The 20,375-nt window shown below is 41.9% G+C and overlaps 2 protein-coding genes across 3 annotated transcripts in view; both read left to right on the forward strand.

Moving 5' to 3' along the window:
- Positions 1-141: 141 nt before the first annotated feature.
- gpr78b (G protein-coupled receptor 78b) lies at positions 142-10,677 on the forward strand. Its single transcript, XM_008435396.2, has 3 exons — positions 142-2,480; positions 5,662-5,775; positions 7,594-10,677. The coding sequence occupies exons 1-3, from the start codon at positions 1,810-1,812 to the stop codon at positions 7,829-7,831; spliced, it is 1,023 nt and encodes a 340-aa protein (XP_008433618.1). The 5' UTR covers positions 142-1,809; the 3' UTR covers positions 7,832-10,677.
- Positions 10,678-14,689: 4,012 nt separating this feature from the next.
- Positions 14,690-20,375, forward strand: part of LOC103480446 (carboxypeptidase Z) — a 9,252-nt gene continuing 3,566 nt past the window's right edge. Inside the window, exons 1-5 of one of the 2 annotated variants that reach the window (XM_008435395.2) lie at positions 14,690-14,896; positions 15,207-15,239; positions 16,076-16,450; positions 18,946-19,173; positions 19,250-19,476. In XM_008435395.2, the coding sequence (XP_008433617.1) occupies positions 14,824-14,896; positions 15,207-15,239; positions 16,076-16,450; positions 18,946-19,173; positions 19,250-19,476 (936 nt within the window). In that variant the 5' untranslated portion in view covers positions 14,690-14,823. Of the gene's footprint in view, positions 14,897-15,155; positions 15,240-16,075; positions 16,451-18,945; positions 19,174-19,249; positions 19,477-20,375 lie in introns of both variants that reach the window. The other variant, XM_017310569.1, reaches the window with a different exon arrangement.

Consider the following 20,375-nt stretch of genomic DNA (forward strand, 5'->3'; position numbering starts at 1 on the left):
GATGGATGGATGGATGGATGGATGGATGGATGGATGGATGGATGGATGGATGGATGGATGGATGGATGGATGGATGGATGGATGGATGGATGGATTAAAAATAATAAGACATTCACAACTTTTTCCCTGTCAACCACAGATATTCTATTAATTGGCAACGACGGCATCAGAGTTAAGAAGTATAGCTTGCTAGCAAGCTTAGCTTTAGCATTAGCACTGTAGCTAACTAAGCTAAACCTGGTTTTCCACTTAAATATTAAGTCTTAAGCAGAAATTTTCTTGACTGCAAATCTAAGTTAGCTTACTCACTACACAACCGACAGTAACACCAGCCTAATTGTTGTCTGTTAGGCTTTTCACACGATAAATGCAGTTCATAGCTGAGTGAATGAGCGCCCTTGGCTTAATTGTAATTAAAATATTTTCACAGGATTTGCTACCAAAATAAGGTAGCTATTTTCTTGATATAAAATGTGTTATGTTTGATATTCTACAAAAATCGTTCTTATAGTGCAATAGTGTTTAGAAGTTATGTCTTTGGTTTACATAAGATGAAAAAACTCTTTTACTTTTTAGACTGCATATTTGCTTCAGACCCTCTAAATAAACATGTTCAGTTTCCAGATGATCATATGCTCCCCTGAGACTTCATGAAGCCCTGGACATTTTGTTCTCATCAGTTTTTAAACCAAAGGATCTTTCAATTTGAATAACAGCATCAAGTTACATGCTAAATATGTTTGCACTTTACGCACAAAGGATTAACATTCAGCTTCAATTATATCGATAAAAATCCCTATAGTTTATTGTTAAGGTTGAAAATCTGTATATTTTTTTTTCAGTAAGGAAATTCCTTAAAGGTTTGACTCCTCCTCATTTCCCATGTGTAAGGAAAACAAGACAAAAACAAGCTGCTGTTGTTGCTTTGAAACCAGACAAAAAGAACAAGTGTGCAACTCCAACTTGCAGTTTTTCAGATCCTCTAATATTTTTACATTGCAGGCATAAATAATGGCGCACTTTGTGTCTACGGGGAAACGATCCGTTAGCCTGCGCCAGATCGCAGAGTGCGCGCATCTGGTGCCAAACTGGTCTCCGGTTAAGCAGCAGCAGCACATTGTTCTGTTTCTCTTCATCCTGCCTGCTAATATTCAGGCAGCTGAAACTTGAATCACTCCTCACGTGTTGTAGGGTTTTCTGTTATGTTTGGGAACTAAAAAGTGAGAAACGTTGTTACTCTCTTGGAGGTAAGAGTTGAGATTTTTTTTTTCTTATTTTGCAGACGAAAAAAACAAACAGTGGCTCTCGTGCCTCTGGCTGTGATCGCCGTTTCTTCACGTGCTATGTAGGTCACTCACTTCACTGGACGATCTGTTCACCACCCGGGTCCTTCCAGTCCCCCCCCCCCACCAGATCTGAACGAGTGGGCCGCCTGCTGCCGCTGAGAGGCATGCCTCGCCTCGCCTCGCCTCGCCTCGCCTCGCCTCGCCTCGCCTCGCCTCCCTCTGCCACAGCTCCTCTCTCTGCTCTGAAGTCGGGGTGTTAATGGGAACTAGATGGAAAGTGTGATGTGGGAGATGCTGGCTGCCTTCAGCACGCTGGATAGCGCCCTGGGAAGTTGGAGAGGACGCGCGGACGCGCCGGGATCTTAAGTGAATTTAATTTGGGATTCTTTCCGGAGACATGAGCGGCGGCTGATGATGATGATGATGATGGCTGATTTTAGGTACTTGTTCGCAGCCAGCGGGCGCAGGTAACCTAAGAGGGGATTATAATTATTATTTGTTTCATTTCTCTGCTGTGAGAGACATGGACTTTGCTGACGTTCTCTGCGCTCTGTTCATCGTCGTGGTCGCGGTCGTGTCTCTGCTGTCAAACTTGCTGGTGCTGCTATGTTTCGTCCACAGCACCGAGATCCGCCGGCAGGTGCCCGGCGTCTTCACCATGAACTTGTCCTTCTGCAACATCCTCATCACGGTGCTCAACATGCCGGCCACCCTGCTGGGGGTCGTCAGGAACCAGAAGCCCTTCGGGGACTGCGTCTGCCACACGGTGAGCTTCCTGGAGACTTTCCTGACTGCGAACACCATGCTGAGCATGGCCGCGCTCAGCATTGACCGCTGGATCGCGGTGGTCTTCCCGCTCAGCTACGCCACCAAGATGCGCTACAAGGACGCGGTGATCATGGTGGGCTACTCCTGGCTGCACTCCTTCACCTTCTCCCTGACGGCGCTGCTCCTCTCCTGGGTGGACTACAGCGACGTGTACGCGTCCTGCACGCTGCAGCCCAGCGGGGGAGGCAGCGACAAAGTTAAGTTCACGGTTTTCACCGTGGTTTTCCACGCCACCAGCTTCGTGCTGTCGCTGCTCATCCTGTGCTTCACCTACCTGAAAGTGCTGAAAGTCGCCAGGTTTCACTGCAAGAGGATCGACATCATCACCATGCAGACTCTGTTTCTGCTGGTCGACATCCACCCAAGGTGACGCTTCTAACTTTTTATTCGTTCAGACTTGTTTATCCGAAGGCTTTTACTAAAATGTGACAAGTATGGCTCGCCAGAAGTGCCACAATTTAATAAATAACCCCGCATTCAATCATTTTGAATTATGCTACCTTGTTTGTGTAATCAACATCGAAGTGATTGTTCTGGTTTTTTTTTTGTTTTGTTTTTTTTTTACAAATATTTGTGATCCATGTACCAGCATCATTTCGATCATTTTATTTCTTCAACTTCGTGGGTGTTGATTGTTTGAATCTGGGGTTGTAGGTAGGTGTGGTTTTTGTGTGTATTTGATGTTTTCAAATCACCTCATTTAGAGCAAAACTCATAATTTTATTGTATATTTCATATTACAGTGAAAATGAAGGTAATCAAATCTAATTTAACAGCTAAATCAAATTAAATAAGTATTTAAAATGCTATTTATTAAAAAGATAATATATGAAATAAATAAATTTATCCATAATGCTTAAATGAAGGTCAAAAACTGCGATGAATAAATACATAAATGTATGTATACAGGATAGCTATCAGTTACTTATTAATTAGGCATTATAAACAGTAAATACTAAACTAATAAATAAATAAAAAGCTAATACCTACTCTGATACATTGAGAATAGTACATATAATGTATTTATTTTTTTACCTAGCAAACGTCTCATCAATATAAATTACCTCTTTTGCAGGAGAATCCTGACCAAGACAGAAACCAGCACAAAAGGCACATTTTCAGTGTTAAAACATTTGACAAATATCAATCAAGACATCCATCCATCCATCCATTTTCTTGACACCCTTGTCCGTCAGTGGGGTCGGGAGGGTTGCTGGTGCCTATCTCCAGCTAACGTTCCGGGTGAGAGGTGGGGTCACCCTGGACAGGTTGCCAGTCTGTCGCAGGGCAACACAGAGACACACAGGACAAACAACCATGCACACACACACTCACASCTAGGGGCAATTTAGACAGACCAATTAACCTGAGAGTCATGTTTTTGGACTGTGGGAGGAAACCGGAGTACCCGGAGAAAACCCACGCATGCACAGGGAGAACATGCAAACTCCATGCAGTAAGACCGGGGCCGGGAATCGAACCCAGAACCTTCTTGCTGCAAGGCAACAGCTCTACAAACTGCACCACTGTGCAGCTTCAATCAAGACAGTTTAACCATAAAATATGAAATGTAATACATCAAGACTAAAAACAGCAAACAGTTTCATGATGAATGTGGGATTTAATCACTCATTTGGAGTATTAAGTTTAAAATTACACAGAACTATTTATTAAAATTATATTTAATAAAACTGCACTAGATTTTTATGTCAATATTTCATTTAAAATAATTTCTTGTTCAAGATATAAGTGAGAATTTTCTGGGAAATTTTGGTTTTCTCTTTCTGTTGCATCCAGACTCTGCTGGGTTTCTTTGGCTCGGTCACTCACTTTGACACAAAACAAACCTCACAGGCACCACTCACATGGCCGCAGAACTCAGATGATGTCACGCAATAATTGCAGATAAGACGGGCACCGCACATCCTCTGCTTGGCTCCCCCTTGTGCCTGTTCTCCGTCTCAGTTACTGTAGCAGTAGAAGAAGAAACCGCTAAAAACTAAAACAAAAAGAACAACATGAGTTACCATCTATATTAGAGAGTCAGTGGATTTAGTCTTGAGCCGGAAAAGGGTAGAGTGCCTTCTCCGGGTCAGGGGGGTCGTCCTGCCTCAAGTGGAGGAGTTTAAGTATCTGGGGATCTTGTTCACGAATGAGGAAAGAAGGGAGCGGGAGATTGACAGGCGGATTGGGGCAGCGTCTACTGTGAAGCGGGCGCTGTACCGGTCCGTTGTGGTGAAGAGAGAGCTGAGCCAAAAAGCGAAGCTCTCGATTTACCGGTCGATCTACGTTCCCACCCTCATCTATGATCATGAGCTTTGGGTCATGACCGAAAGAACGAGATCACGGATACAAGCGGCCGAAATGGGTTGCTCCAACACGTTGAGAGGAGCCAGTTGAGGTGGCTCGGGCATCTGGTCAGGATGCCTCCTGGACGCCTCCCTGGTGAGGTGTTCTGGGCACGTCCCACCGGGAGGAGGTCTCGGGGAAGACCCAGGACACGCTGGAGGGATTATGTCTCTCGGCTGGCCTGTGAACGCCTTGGGGTTCCCCCAGAGGAGCTGGAAGAAGTGGCTGGGGAGAGGGAAGTCTGGGCCTCCCTTCTGAAGCTGCTGCCCCCGCGACCCGACCCCGGATAAGAGGCAAAAAATGGATGGATGGATGGATGGATTTAGTTTAGTCAGAAACCCCCCAAAACTCTACTCTGTCCGTTACAGGAATATTGAAACATTTTGTGCTTTAATAATTGTACATATTTTATTTTACAGTTACTGAATTTATTTTAAAATTAATCATTTCATTATCGTTTCCATATTTAAATAGCGATTGCCAATAATTATCACCTTGTAATAGATTATTACTTAAATAATAGTCATTATTAAAGTTGATATGGACATAATTACATTTAATTTAGAAATACATCAATGATCGATAGATGATAGATATAGTGCATTTCTTAAGAAATGCAAGTCAGCTACCTCAGTATTTCTATTTCATAGTGAATTTCATTCATTCCTTCATTCACTCACTCACTCACTCACTCACTCACTCACTCACTCACTCACTCACTCACTCACTCACTCACTCACTCACTCACTCACTCACTCACTCACTCACTCNCTCACTCACTCACTCACTCACTCACTCACTCACTCACTCACTCACTCACTCACTCACTCACTCACTCACTCACTCACTCACTCACTCACTCACTCTAACATTTGGACTTTTCATTCATGTATTGAATAGTGGCCCATTTGGGAGTCAATTAAGTATATTCAAATGTATTTATTTGCTCATTTGTGGCACCTTTGGACCTCCATAGTATTACATAAAAACAATTTTGAATACCTAGTTATTTATTCATTAGAATGTGGCTATGTTGGATCGACACACTATATTTAACTGAGTCTTTCTGTAACAGTACCATTTTTATTGAACTGTTACACTTTTGTACCTCCGTATATGACACCTGAATGCTCTTCTATTCGTTTATCTGTTGATTTGTGGGTCTTTTGGACTTAATTCCTCTCTTTGCTGTTTGCAGCGTCAAACAAAGGTGTTTAGCTGAGCAGAAGAGGCGAAAGCAGAGAGCCACAAAGAAGATCAGCATCTTCATCGGCTCATTTATCATCTGCTTTGCTCCTTATGTAATTACAAGGTAAGACGACCCGATGGGAATTCATACATTATTTAACTTAGTGCAAAACCCCTGTGTGAGAGCTTTAAAAATGAACAACCCAACTCATGTAAGTTAATAGGCTGCAGCTCGAACAGCTACCTTGATTTAGTCTGAATATCTTCGTTAGTTAGTCGTCGTCTCACTGCAGAGACCGACAGACAAACAGATCTGCCACATTAGGTGAAATTCTGCAGCTCACACTCATATGTCATCAAACTGGATTGTAAAGTGGTGGTTGTTGCATGAATTAGGCCCTAGACAACCAGACACATCAGACAAAGCCTATTTAAACAACAAAAAGTGGATAAATAAAAGGGAAATGGGGTACAGTCACAACACAGAGAGCAATCAATTATTAACTGGATAATAATTTGAATCAACAAAGACACAAAGGACAAACCGCCACAGACATTTCTGAGGACCTAATTGACTTAACATGCATGTTTTTGAAGTGTGGGAGGAAGCCAGAGCACCCAGAGAGAACGAAAACATTCACTGGGAAAACGCTCTAAACTCCTGGATTTGAACCTTGAACTTTCATGCAGCAGTGTTAATCTGAACAGTTCTTTGCAATGCTACTAACATTGACTAAAACAGACCCAAACAGAGATAAGAGTCATCTAGAAAAAAAAAAAAGATTCAAAAACATGTTTTTTCAAAACAAAAGCATGTAAATTTCCCTGCAGAATTAAACATGTAAGCATGTTTTAAATTAGAGTTTCTACAGATCACAGGGGGTCAAACAGGAGCATCAGACGGTCATGACCCTCTGATGTTCCTGAGGGTCATGACCTGATCTTTACTGAACTGGTAGATGATTTGGTTTTGGTTTCTCTGCCTTTTTCCCCCCAACAAATAAAACCCATGTATGTCTTATAAAACATCTATAAACAGTGTGGAATAATTCAGTAAAAGTTCATCGAGATGTACTATTCACACTTGTCTCAATCTGACTCGGTGCTAATGCAGACGAAGCATTGATGAGGATCTTTGTCAGATTTCACAGTTAGATTAAATGCTTCACCAATGCCACTTTGGCTTTTAAAGAATCTCTGTTCACTGTAGAACAACCAAATTTAGGTTTGAGCAATCAAAGTGTGTCAGATTATAGTTGATCAGGTGGAGAGCAGACTCCTTAGATAACAATGTAACGATTCCCTCTGAATGGATGTGCAAATGAAGATACCTGCTGCATCACAACAGCAGGTATATTTTTCTGAAGGACCCCGCTGGATATATCTCCCTGGGCAGAAAGCCACAATGCCCATCTCAAGAGAACCCCATTAATGGTGTAATTCAAAACACTGAAACATAAAGCATGTTTCTCCAGATGTGGTGTTGAAAATCCATGAGGTTGACGTTTCCGGCAAGAGGATGAGACGTTATCAGGGAACGATTCCCGGCTGACTTGTTGAAGCGCATAACTTGACCCCCTGACCCCGTGGAAGCCTCCAGCTGGGGCCTAAATGTCTCATCTGGATCAGCCGTGGGCTGGTAAATTGCAATAATCTCCAACCCAATTGCGCCCGTATGATCCAATTTCATTTTAGTGGCACAACATCAGAGCAAGCGGAGAAAACGATCTGGATAGAATCGTTTTTTTTGTTTTTTGTGGGGGGAAATTGGGATCCAGTTGTGTGGGAGATCATGGCTTTTTATGGTGCATGTTTAATCATTTTATTTATTAGCCATTGTTGCTTTATTGCGTCATATTTTATAGCTCATATTTACTGTATTGATAGACGAGCACGGTCGGGTCTGCGTCTCTGATCAGTGGCACACCTTCTCTCTCCTCAGGCTGGCCGAGCTTCTCCCCTTCGTGGACGTCAACCGACACTGGGGCATCGTCAGTAAGTGCCTGACGTACAGCAAGGCTGCGTCCGACCCGTTTGCCTACTCGCTGCTGCGCCAGCAGTACAAAAAGGTCCTGGTAACGGTCGTCAACAAGCTGCTGCGCCGCGACCTTTACCCTTCGTCGGGCCACAACAGCTCTTTGGACACGGAGAACGACTACTGTCTTCAGCGGATCAGCTAATGGCAAAAATGTGACGGATTTGGACGTGACAGATGCTCTCCAGCAGAGCGAGAGAGCGAGCCCCAAAAACAGGTTGGCTCATGAGGAAGGAGGTGGGCGGGCGGAGGAGACGGAGACTACAGGGGATTGTCAGGGAGGGGAGATGGAGGGGACAGATTGTGGGTGGAGGGTGAAGAAGGAGCAAAAAAAAAAAAAGAAAAGGTAGTGGGTGGAGAGGAATGGAAAGGCAAGGATGAGTGGGAGGATGGACGGGTGGAGATATGATGTAGGGGAGACAGGCGAGTTTCAGGTGGATGGTTCTGGTAAACAGCAGGGTCTGTGATTCATCAGCCACAACAAACGAAAACCAACCAATCCCCCACCCTCTGGACGTCACAGATTCAGGTTATTTCAAACTGAAAGACAAGACACTGGAGTCAGCGACGTGTAAGAAGAAGCTTTTCAGTGCTGAACCAACCAGCCATCTTATTGTTTTCATTACCCTGGACAAGTTCGCTCTCCCGGAAACCTCCAGAGGACCCACCGGGACACGCAACGACTCGTCTGCGCTAGAACGCTTCGCGTCGTCTCGTCGGTCTCTGAATATTGATGCACTTTGTCCGAGGACATTTCCTAAAACTTCTGCGCTTGCAGGAGACAGAAGCTGTTTTGCAGGATGAGCCTGGTGATAGTTTATATTTTTGTTACTGTCAACAAGTTCCGCAAGAAGGCAGAAATATGAAAGGTGTTATTTTGTCTGGCAGTACCTTACAGTTTCCACACAGCCCGTCTATTTTGGGCCGCATCAGAGTGGCTGAAGACCAACAGAGAGAACAAAAGGGGAGAAATGTTTAATGATAGGTTTGCACACTAATCTACCTCTGGATCCCTAAAAGCCCAATGGTTCATGTGTAAAAAAAAAAAAAAGTGACTCAGTATGTTTTCTGATTTTTTTTTTATTTTTTATCTTTTACCTTCTCCACAGTTGATGTCCAGGTCTTTTAAGCAGTGGAAAATTTTTACATTTAACCAGATGAATCAAATTAACAGCAGGTTTATAAGCATAAAGTAATAATTTTGATTTCCTTGGATCTCCATAATTATTCCCATACATCATGAAACTGCGCAGTTACTTGCAAAAATATTCACTCTCTGTGAGTTTTTTGCTCTATTGCCATGTTACAATGACAATGAAACAATTTGAGATGAAACAACCCAAAGCTGTGAAAATCTGTAAAATGGAAGGAAAATAACACGCAGTTTTATTTTCCTGAATCTGAAGTGTGTGGCTTGCTTTTGTTTTTCGGTCCTCTGAGTCGATACAAACCCTCAGACAGCTGCAAGTCCTTCTAGACATCTGGAAATTTTTGAAAATTCTTAATAGCCCAAGCTCTGTCAGCTTGAGAACGTGTGGACATAATTGCCCAGCCTTGCCGTAGATTCTTAATTGGATTTACATCTGGGCTTTGACTAGGCCATTCTAAAACATGCGCATACTTTTATCAAAACCATTCCGCTGCAGCTCTGTCTGTGTGTTGTGATGCCGGAAGTTAAACTTTGACCCCAGTTTTAATTCCTCTGCAGCCACTGAACAGTTTTCTTGCACAGAATAATGCTGCCGCCACCTCTGTGACAGTGTGTAATGTGAATTGTTAGTCTCCTCCATACCCAGCCGTAAAACAACTGTTGTCTTCATCCAATCAGAGCATCTTCTTCCACACGTTTGCTGTGTCTCATACTTCCCTTGTTACAAACCGCTTTCGTTCAGCAACCGCTTCCATAAGAACCAGAGCTCTGAAGTGTGTAACTACTGATTATCTTGTCAACAGGTTCTCCTGTCTGAGCTGGCTGCTCCTCTAATTAACTGTCAGGTTAGGTGGACAGCTTTGTCGGGGGTTAGTTTGCAGCTGTGCCACCATTTCCTTACTTTCACATGACGGACTGATCAGAACTCAGTGAGACGTTCGACCTAAGCCTTCTTTTCCATTTCTCACACTGGGAATACGTTTCCTTCCACTTCACAATGATGCGCAGCTTTGTTTTGGTATATTATTACTTAAAAACTTTCATGGATGTTGAATTTTTGGGTCTGAATGAGACAAAATGTGAAAAGGTTTTGCAAGGCGCTGTAAATGTCGAGGAGTTCTCCAGTGGTGTGAAGTTTTTTCGCGGCTTGTTTGAGTTTCCCGCCATTCCTCAAAATCTGTGTAATCAGAAACAACAACAACAACCAAAAAATTGATCAGATAATCTCAGAAGGTACGCTGAGATTATCTGATCTGAGTTTTTGAAAAGCGTGCTGAAAGACGATGCGGCGGGAACGTCTCCCAAAATTAAAATCAGCCTCAGTTTGATTCTTTTCATGGACTTCGTTGACAGTGAGAAACTCCTGCACATCGCCAGACTCGCCCTCCAAAGAGCCAGTTAGCAGCTGAATGTACTAGATAACCCTCTTCTAACCGAGACGTGTTTGTACTAGCAGCCTCTGTTGTTGTTTTTCTCTGCCATTCGACCGGTTCCTGCGGACGTCGACACGAGCCGAGTGTGCTGAAGTGTTTCGCGCCGCACTGTACAGGAGCAGCTTTTCGTCTAGACTGTCGAGGACAGACTCCATGTAGCACAGCCATGGTCTCTAAGTGCTTTAAATTACACTGTTCAGTGTTTGTGCCAAGTTTATATGAATATGTGACCTTTTTTTTTTTTTTTTCAACCACTGTTATACTTTTACGACAGCTGCTTCGATAGGAGAAAATACGTTGAATTAGACGCGATTTGCCCACACGAGTCTTTTCCCTCCTGTGAGCCACTTGCTGTTCTCTGACAGAGTGATTATTAGACTACGTGCAATAAAAGATGTTGATTGTAAAGCTGTCATCAATGGGGTCGAATGTTTGAGTCAGTGAGTGTCGCACTCATCTGAAAAGCCTTAAAATATAAAATATTAATAGATATTTAGATCTATTTAGAATATAAAGAGAGTCTAATAGTTGCAATGGAGACTTAGTGACCCCAACATTTCCCTCTGTTTTTACCCCTCTAACCATCCTGATGTTTGGTTCTCAGACAAACTTGTTTCCCACAGTTTCAGGTGTTTTCTCTGATCACCAAACTGCAGCAGTTTTAGGTAAGTAGTTTTTTTTGTTTGTTTTTTTGAAGGATTATGAAGACCAACACATATATTTATCTAAATATACTGAATTGTTGTCTTGTCTTTACCATTTTGAAGAGTGGAAAACAGACGTTGGTCTCTTTTAGAGTTTAAGTTATGCAAAGAGAAAACAGGAAGTCGACGATTACTAATTTCAAGTTCCAACACAATTTTGTTGAAGTTCAGACAGTAAAGCGTAAATGAAATAAAATCCTTTAGTTTCATCTATTAATTGTAGTGGTTTCACTATTTTTGAAATTAATGTTTTTTTTAAATTTAGTAACAGTAATATTTCAAATGGCCTAAAACTGAAGGCTGGATAAAAAAAAAGAAGCTGTGCTACTAAAACATGAATAAACTTTTTTTTTTGAATGCATCTGTACTGGGCAACTAAAGTAAGTTTGGAAGCTATATTGTATTTTAAGATTTAATTTAGAAATGTCTACATTTAGTCATTTGAAATGGAAGTGAGATGACAGGGCTAGTTCCCCAAACGCATTATCCCATGTCTAAAATTGAATTTTTCCCAAAAGGAAAAAGATTGAAGTAGAGAAATATGACTTATAAGTCTCTCTGGAATATGCTGCAGAGTCATTCATGTCTTCCTGTTGGTTCCATTTAGTCCTCTTTGTAATGCCGAAGACATAAAAATAGCTGCAAAAGAGAAACTTCCACTCCAATATTATGCATATTCCCAAGACTAATTAAAAAGTTTGGTCAAAGTTCTTCTCCTCAGTTAGTTCATGCTAACTCACTAATGGATCTGGCTTAATCACATGCCAACCAGACTGGCTTTAATTATTCTCAGCGTTGAGTGAAGGAGGATCAGTACTCAAACACTCAAAAGCCTCTGAATTCATGTGTTTTGTGCTGAAAAGTGACTTGGTTAAAACGGAGCCAGAGCTCGGCTATTTTAACACATCATAATTAACCCCGATCGTCGGAGGCTGATAAAGGAGAAGCTGGTAATTAAAACAGAAGATGCATGCGTGGCGACATACGTGCTGTAACCACTCATCGTTTAGAGCGACGGAGGGGACAAATGCTTGGAGCGTGAGTTACAACCGAATAAAGAAGTCTCTCCTCGCTTGCTGGTCAACAATAACAAACTTCTGCAGAATAAAGCTGTGGAGATTTTAAGCTCTCATCCTCACGCACCTTATTTTCCACTCTGTCCTCGTCTGAAAAAGCTGCTGTGGAAGAAAGACATGAAGAGATGTTTACATCTGGTCGGGATCTAGCTAGAGCTCATCTAACAGATCTAGTTCGGTCTCAGATAGATGAGACCGAACCTGACAAACTCCGTGTGAGGAGGGAAACTAACCCTGAACTCACCGTCCTCACAGTGAAACGTGGTGGTGGAGGCGGCTTAATGCTGTAAGAACGGCCTTCCTCAATATCAGGTCAGGGTTAGTTGGACGATGGCTGGAGCTAAAACACAAGGCGATTCTGGATTCTACAAAAGATTTGAAACAGAAGTGGAAGTTTTTTTTTAGTTTTTTTTTTTAGAATAAACATAGAACGCTCACTACAATGGAAGGTTTCAGATTAAAAGCATGTTTATGTTAAAATGACCCAGTCAAAGTCTGAGTTTAAATTCGGTTGAGGCTTGAAATTGTTGCCCCACAGACACTTTCCATCCTCTTGAGCTGTTTTGCACAGAAGAGTGAAAGATAAAGACAGACTGTTAGTAGTGCTAAGTCGGTAGAGATGTACCTGAAACGTCCTGCAGCTTTAACTGCAGCTGAGCATGTAGTTCTTCAAAGTTCAAAGTGTGTTCAAATGGGCGCTGAACTTTTCCGACTTTTAGTCGTGCAACAAAAGGTGTGAATACTTTTTTTCTTTCACGAGTGACTCAGCCTTTTCTCACAGATCCACACCTCTTTTCCCTCAGCAGTACCACACACACACGCACACACACACGCATGATTACAAGGTCTCAACTGTTAGGTTTCACTTACATTCAGTTTCTGGGTTAGGGTGTAATTTGCATAATGCATCAACATGCTAAGGATCTAATCAATATTCCTGATGTAGATGAAGGATGCAGCAGTTTTTTTTTTTTTTTTTTTTTTACCCCTCGCTCTACATCTGTACCAACCTCCTTCTCGCCTGCCTGCCCTCCTGCCTCGAACCCTTTTGAATATTCACTCTGCCATTATGCTAATCAGGTCTGCTCAGCTTGAAGAGGAGACCTTATAATTAGTTGAAAAGGTATAACACGTTCACTCAAAAAAAGAAAAAAGAAAAGCTATTACAGCGTGCCATCATATCTGGGATTTTCCAGAAATCATTGCGAGGCAAAGCAAAGCTGCTCCGCTGATGCTCACATGAACTGAAGTGGGTGGTAATCAGGTCTGCTGATAATAACCGTGTCTCACTCTAGAAAAAAAAAATATAATTACTCTTATGCAAAGTCTTTCACTGCTAAACGGCTCTGTTTGCTTGACATCCTGGCGCTTTTGTTTCTGCCTGAACAGTAGCAAACCATCAAGCACTTCTGCTTTGATTGGGATGTAAAACAACAGTCCACCTGATATGGGAATAATCTGAGAAAATCACACCTAGAAAGAAAACTAATACTGCAACTTTCACACAGCGTTAGGTGTGTTCCTCTTCTGGATTTAGACTTGTTAGAAAATATAGTGTTGTCCGAACAAACTGAATTTTGCCTCGTGTTTCCTGAAAGCCTGATGTCTGTATGACCTCTCTAGATAATTGTAATCAGTAGATATTCGGGCTTTCTGAGTGTTAACTAATGCGTTGACGCTTTGACGATTTATCACAAAATTTTAGTCCGATACTTGAGCATTTCCAGAGAAGAAAAGACATGCGACTCCGACATTTTAATCTTTTGAGTCTTACAAAATCCCCAATGAAATAGACATTTCAGCACCAATAAGATGTTAAACAGAGCTGAACCTTGTGAGGAGTAAAAATGTCCATCAAAAACTCATCCAGGAAGTCACAAAAGGAACCAAAGCAACTGAAGTCCTGCAGACCTCAAAAACAGTCAGGGTTCAAGATTCAGCATTAAGAAAGTTTCAAGTCCCAAATCACTGCTTATGACCTTAAAAGTCCTGACTCATATTTATATAAAAAAAAACAAACGAATAAAAAAAAAAACCTGATGATCCCCAAGACTTTTTAGAAAATATTCGGTGTACTGATGAGAAAACAGAGAAACTTGACGGGTGTCCCGCTAGTTTGTGACTTTGAGTTGAGCAGCAAGAAAATAATCCAAAGAACACCTGGAAATCATAGTTTTTGTGTGGCCTAGTCAAAGGTCGGACAGCAATTTTATGCAACTGACTGAGAGAGCGTGGAATTATTTCATACTAGAAAACCTGAAAGTTTGACCAAATTTGTCCACAGTGATGTCACATCCCCAGTAGGTCATTTTCTTTTTATTCTTCTTTACATTCTTTTTCGATAACTTTAAAATATGCCTTAAAGCAAATATTGATTTAACCACTTCACTCACACGGATTAAACATAAAAAACGGGTTGTGCAGTTAAAACCTTTCTCTGACATTTTGACTTGGCTTGAATAGTAGAAAGCATAATAACGGTGCTTTCCCTTTAAATTAAAACATGACAGATCGCCATGGTGCATAACACATAAAAACGAAATTTGTGACAATTTGAGTTGCCATACATTTTCACTTCGGCTCAGTCATATTTCCTCTCGCAGCTCCACTGCTTAGCCTCTGTCGTGGAAGTTCATCGGAATGTCTGGCTTGTTTGGGAAGTTCACGCAGTCCGAGTGAAAAACACACCCTCTGCTGTGTGTGTGTCTGTCTGCGTGTGTAAGCGAGCTGCCACAGAACGGAGCGGGGTTCTAACAGCGTAGTGGGGGGAAGAAATGCTGCTGGTTCTGCTGCAGATGCTGGTGCCTTTATGCGGAGCCGTGCCGCGATGCGACCCGCGGATCAGAGGTAAACTTTCTCATCCTCATTCCCAGGACAGTCTCTGTCGCATTTGGACACGATGCGAGTGAAACTTCCCGACAGATGCTCGTTTGGAGACTTTTCCATTTTAAAAATCAATTTGATTTGAATCCATGCATAATTCATTTCAACTCATTTTAACATATAAGTGAGCTTTTCCAGACGGGCTGTGTGGCGTTTTTTTTTTTTTTTTTGGTCTACTAAAGAGCTGAGCTCGAGTTTACGATCCAGTTTATTGCATTCACAGGAACCACTCTGCCACCTAGCGGTCACTGATCAAATTGGGTGTGTTTTGCAGGACAGTGCAAGGCAGCAGCAGCGGAAGAAAAGCGTAAGTACCCTCCGGCTTGAAGGAAGAAAGTCGTCATGCACGGACTGTTCGTCATCTTCTCCTCGTTTTATCGCAGCCCAGAAAGTCGCAGGGATGTTTGAATTTTTAATGACAGCGTGTCGCGCTTCTGATCTTGAAACCAAATGTACAAAGACACAGGAAAGTAAAATAAAAAAATAAAAAAAATCCACCTCTGATGAACAAAAGCAGTTCTGCAGGGCTTCTTTATATCACTTGATTTCCGTCACAAACAGGATCGTAAATCCCATAACGCCACGGAGTGCTAACGGAGTCTGATCCGGTTGAGTATTTTTAGATGATCGATGGAGGCATGAAATATTCAGATCCTAATTTCCACAGATAATGGAAATATTTAGGAGCAGATGATTGAGGATAGCACACCATGACAAATAGAGACGCATAATGGACCTTTCAAAAATGAAACCGACAGACACTAATCTTTATCTTGTCTCTCAGCAGAACTTGAACGCAACATAAGACGTGCGATTTGTCCGACACCAATAATCAAGCTGCATACAAGTGTTTTGTGAAGTTTACATATGAAATCTCCTGTTAAAGTTGTACTGCATTATGGGTCACTTTGTTTGCACAATGCATGTTGAAATGTGCATTAATGATATAACAAATGAACTCTGGCTTCAAGGTGGAGTATTAATGGAAAGTTTAGTGGAAGGAAAATATGTGGTAATCCATTGAAGAGCGGGAAGATGTGGAAAAATGCGGACGTTCAAATAAAGATGATTTATCTATAACTCATTTTGTGATTTATAGATAAATATCCCTAATCTGATTTTTTTTCTTCCTTTCCATCACAGCCAAATGCACAGACATACTGCTGTCCTACTGCGACGACATGCCCTACACCCGCACCATGTTCCCCAACATCGTCGGCCACAGCACCCGCAGGGACGCGGAAACCGGCGTGGAGTACCTCCTCATCAGCGTGGTCGAGCAGCTGCTGGGCGGACAGTGCAACCCCGAGATCCGGATGCTGGGCTGCTCGGTCCTGGCCCCCCGCTGCGAGGGGAGCAAGGCGCTGAGGCCCTGCCGCAGCGCCTGCGAGGCAGCGCACAAGAGATGCAGTCATGCTTTTGAGGGGATCCAGATGGCCTGGCCGTACTTCCTGGACTGCGATCGCTTCTTTGTGAGTGACCAGGAGGGATGTTACGACCCGCTGGAGGGTCTCAAAGGTAATAAAAGGATTTAGTATATTTCGGGTACGGCCAGAAACAAGCTTTAAATGCTTAAAAAAAAAAAAAGATTATTTATTGTGGCTTTTCCGCTTGTCAAAGATTGGGGAGAAAATCTTAAACTGCAGCCTCGTTCGTTTATTTACTTGTGTTCTGCTCATGCCAGATGAATTGCAGGGACCATAAATAGAAAACCATGAGTTTGTCTCACTTTTATTATTAGAAAATAATGAAAACGTTCTGAACAGCTGCGACACAAAGGAAGGTATGGATCAGTGAGATCCCTCCTGTGTGATGTTTTCAGCATTTTCAGGAGATAGAACAGCTTTTGGGCCGTATTGGCATGCTGCCGAACGCACGGAGGACGAACATTACGTTATCGTGAAAGCATCAACACCGTGAGCCAGAAGCAGAGTCTCTGTCGGTGGACTTTTTTTTTTTTTGTTGTTGTTTTTTTTGAGTTTATCTGCCTAATTTAAAAAACTTTCTCCAAGTATGGTGAGAATTAGGAAACACGTGTGGTCAGTTTCTAAAGAAAACATGCAGCAACATGCTGCTTGACTTTTTTGTTTAATTTTTTAAAAGGTTTTCATTAGTGTGGCCTGCTTGCTTTGCCTGCCACATTTATTATCACCCTTTGTAGGAATCCATGAAAAGTCAGAAAACTTTTATCAAACCTTGTTTGCAGTAGCGTAATGTCATAATGAAAGATAAAGACGTGAAAACATTTATTAACCTTTACTAACAACCTTTAATTTGGGTACACTTTAAAAAAAATGTGACAAGTATGGCAGGACAGTAACCCATATTAATCTGATAATCTGAGACTGTGCTACTGCAATGAGATTTTATATGGGATTAAACAGTTCCCTTGGTATTCTGTTCAGCTATAGTAATTCAAATGTATATATATTTTTTGTTTTAACATGCTGTTTGAGAGCATTTTTCTGTGTATTTCTCATAGATTGTGTATTTTTCTCCACACAGTCTTGTGATCTGCCTGAATCTCTTGTTTTTTTAAGCTCACCCACAGGCCCAGAAATAAAACAGCCTTTAGATCTTCACTTCACAATTCTGCGCCATTTTGTTTTTGTTTCCCACATTCAATGCCAATTAAATGCATTGAAGTCTTCGGTTGGAGCTAAAACGTGCCTAAGAATTCAATTGATTTCCTGCTGATTTATCTCATTTTTATTGCTATTGTTTGGCAGTCTCGTTAATATGAATTATCATTCTTTTATTTTTTTAACTCCTCTGGTGACAATATCCACTTTTCAAAATAAACGATATCCTTTTTACCAATAATTCTCTTCATCGTGTCAAAATAGAGTCATAAAATCAGCTCGGGCTTCATATGATTGGTGGGAATAGACCTTTGCTCAGCATTTAAAAAGAAAGAAGTGTTTTTCTGTTTCCTTCGGGAACAACGCATCTCATTCTACTGCACGATCCAGTTCTATAACCATAAAGTGACTGGAGGTTTGAATCATTTCCTGATGCCTGTGAACGCATCCCAAGAGTTCACACAGTCATCTGCTTCGCACATGACTCTGAAATGTGGCAGCTAAAAAAACTCCTCGTTATCTTTAGCGAAGAGTTTTTAAAATTAGAAATCTGTGGCTTGGATTAAAACAAATCCTGAGAAAATGGAATTGAGTGACTCCACGTTAAACTGAGCTACGAATAAAACATGAAAACGACAAGACGATCTCTCCCAGTAGGATTCAGGGAGGACAGAAAGCGATCCAGCTGGACGGTGTTTTGAGCTGAGTTGATGTGTGTGTTAGCCAGATGTCTTCACTAAGCAACTTCATATAAACTTATGCTCTTCTGTGACTCTGAGCTGCAGCGCTGCCTCTCTTTCAGCTCAAAACAAAGACGGGAAAATAACTCTGTGTGCAGAGTCAACAGCTATTAACAGATTATAAAGATAAATGTGTTGAACCTGACCAAAAAAAAAGCTAAAAACTAAAATTAGTGTTGTTGGATTTTTACTGCTTTTTGAAACATGGCAGAGGAAACCAGTCACTTTGAGCTCCATTAGGTTTAAAAGGTGGTTTAAAAGGCGGACATGTTTCATCTTTTTTGAACACAATAAACCAGAAGACTAAATCAAGCAAATGCTGGGAGACATTGAACTAACCATAGAGCAGTTTTCTGAAACTGCTTACCTTTGGTAAGCTAACTGTAGCGTCGCACTTTGAGCTCACCTCATGGCAAATAAACGGTCGTGTACATGCAGTACCTCGTGGACCACTAGCCTTTCTCAAACCACAGCTTGAGAAAGGCTGCTTGATTAGCTCAACAGCTTCAACTAACGGCTAGCAAACTAGCCCTAGTGGTTAGTTGGCGTCTACTAACCACAAAGGCTATTTGAAGCTAACTAATATTTGATATAAAAATAATCAAAAAAATGCTTTAAGCATTAGACAAGACAGGTTGGACAGATAACGTCTCTCTTAGCAAACCGCCATTTCTGTGACATTTCTTCACAGTGGAGCAAGAAGATGAAGCAGCTCAGAACCTGGAGGCTCCTCAACCCCAACAGGCTGCTGCACCGATCCAGTTCACCTATCACTCTAGCTCCCAAAGGATTGACATCCTGAAGAAGACCGAGAATCAATGCTCGGACATCTCCAGGACGTACAGCATCGGCCGCAGCATGGAGGGCCGGGAGCTGCTGGTGATCGAGTTCTCAAGCAGTCCCGGAGAACATCAGCTGCGTGAGTGCAGCTCCGATTCACGCAGCACTTCTTTGTGTCATATTAATGCTTAATATTAAACGTTGCCCTTACCTAGTCGAGCCTGAGATGAAACTCGTTGGCAACGTGCATGGGAACGAACCCCTGGGTGGGCAGCTGCTGATCTACCTGGCTCAGTACCTGTGTTCAGAGTATCTGCAGGGAAACGAGCGCATCCAGACGCTCATCAACAACACCCGCATCCACATCCTGCCCTCCATGAACCCTGACGGATACGAGGTGGCCGTGTCTGGGGACGCTGACAGTAACTACAGCGATGATGAGGTGACGCCTTGAGAAGGGGGCTACGCTGCACCGGCTTTATTCACCAAACGTCTGTCACATGTTTCCTCAGAAGCTTAAAGAGACTTTTACTTAGTTTCACAATGTGATTGCTGTGAAAATTAACAGAAGTTAATGCTTTTAAGCAACATCTGGTTATAGTTGAAGTTGCAGCTTCAGTTCTTCACTTATCTTCCACAGGTGAATGTTGAATCTGCGTCCAGTAAATATGTTTAAGACTCGCTACAGTTAAGCTTTGGATTTAACTTTGTCAAACAACAAGTCTGCAGGGAAAGAAGTTACAAATCATAGTTTTATTTCAGAAAATTGTTGACTTTCACATCATTTATGTTTTTCAGCTTTCTTCCTTCTGCAAGTTGCTTCCCTGAATGCTGAATACAATTAATGCACTCCTTTTGACTACAGTGATTTTACTTGTGTTTTAGACAGTTACCGCTGTGACATAATATGAAAACACTGCTTTCTTTGGCTGCTTTTTCTCTTAATTCTCGAGATGCCATTGTAATGGCTGTCTAAATCCTGACTTTGCCGACATTAACTAGCCCATTAGTCCTGCTCTAGAGCTGTTGGTCATCCATTCAGTTCACAGGTTGTTGTTATTACCATCAGCATTCTAACATTGAGGAGACGTGGCAGGCAGACTCATTTACATAAAGAGCAACCAACTCTCCCACATTGTTTAAACTCAGGTGACAAACAGTCCAGGGAAGATAAAGAGTAAAGGGTTATTAAATTTCAAAAGTTAAATCTTTATGACAGCATGATGGGATCATAGCCTAGAAGCTCAAGTCAGTTTCCTAAGAATTGTTCACTGAAACATTTTCTGCACATTTAAATACCCAAAAGTAAAATTGATCCGTTCCGTTCGTTTTCTAGAATTA

Source organism: Poecilia reticulata, linkage group LG18 (genome assembly GCF_000633615.1).
Source record: "Poecilia reticulata strain Guanapo linkage group LG18, Guppy_female_1.0+MT, whole genome shotgun sequence".
Lineage (NCBI taxonomy): Eukaryota > Metazoa > Chordata > Actinopteri > Cyprinodontiformes > Poeciliidae > Poecilia > Poecilia reticulata.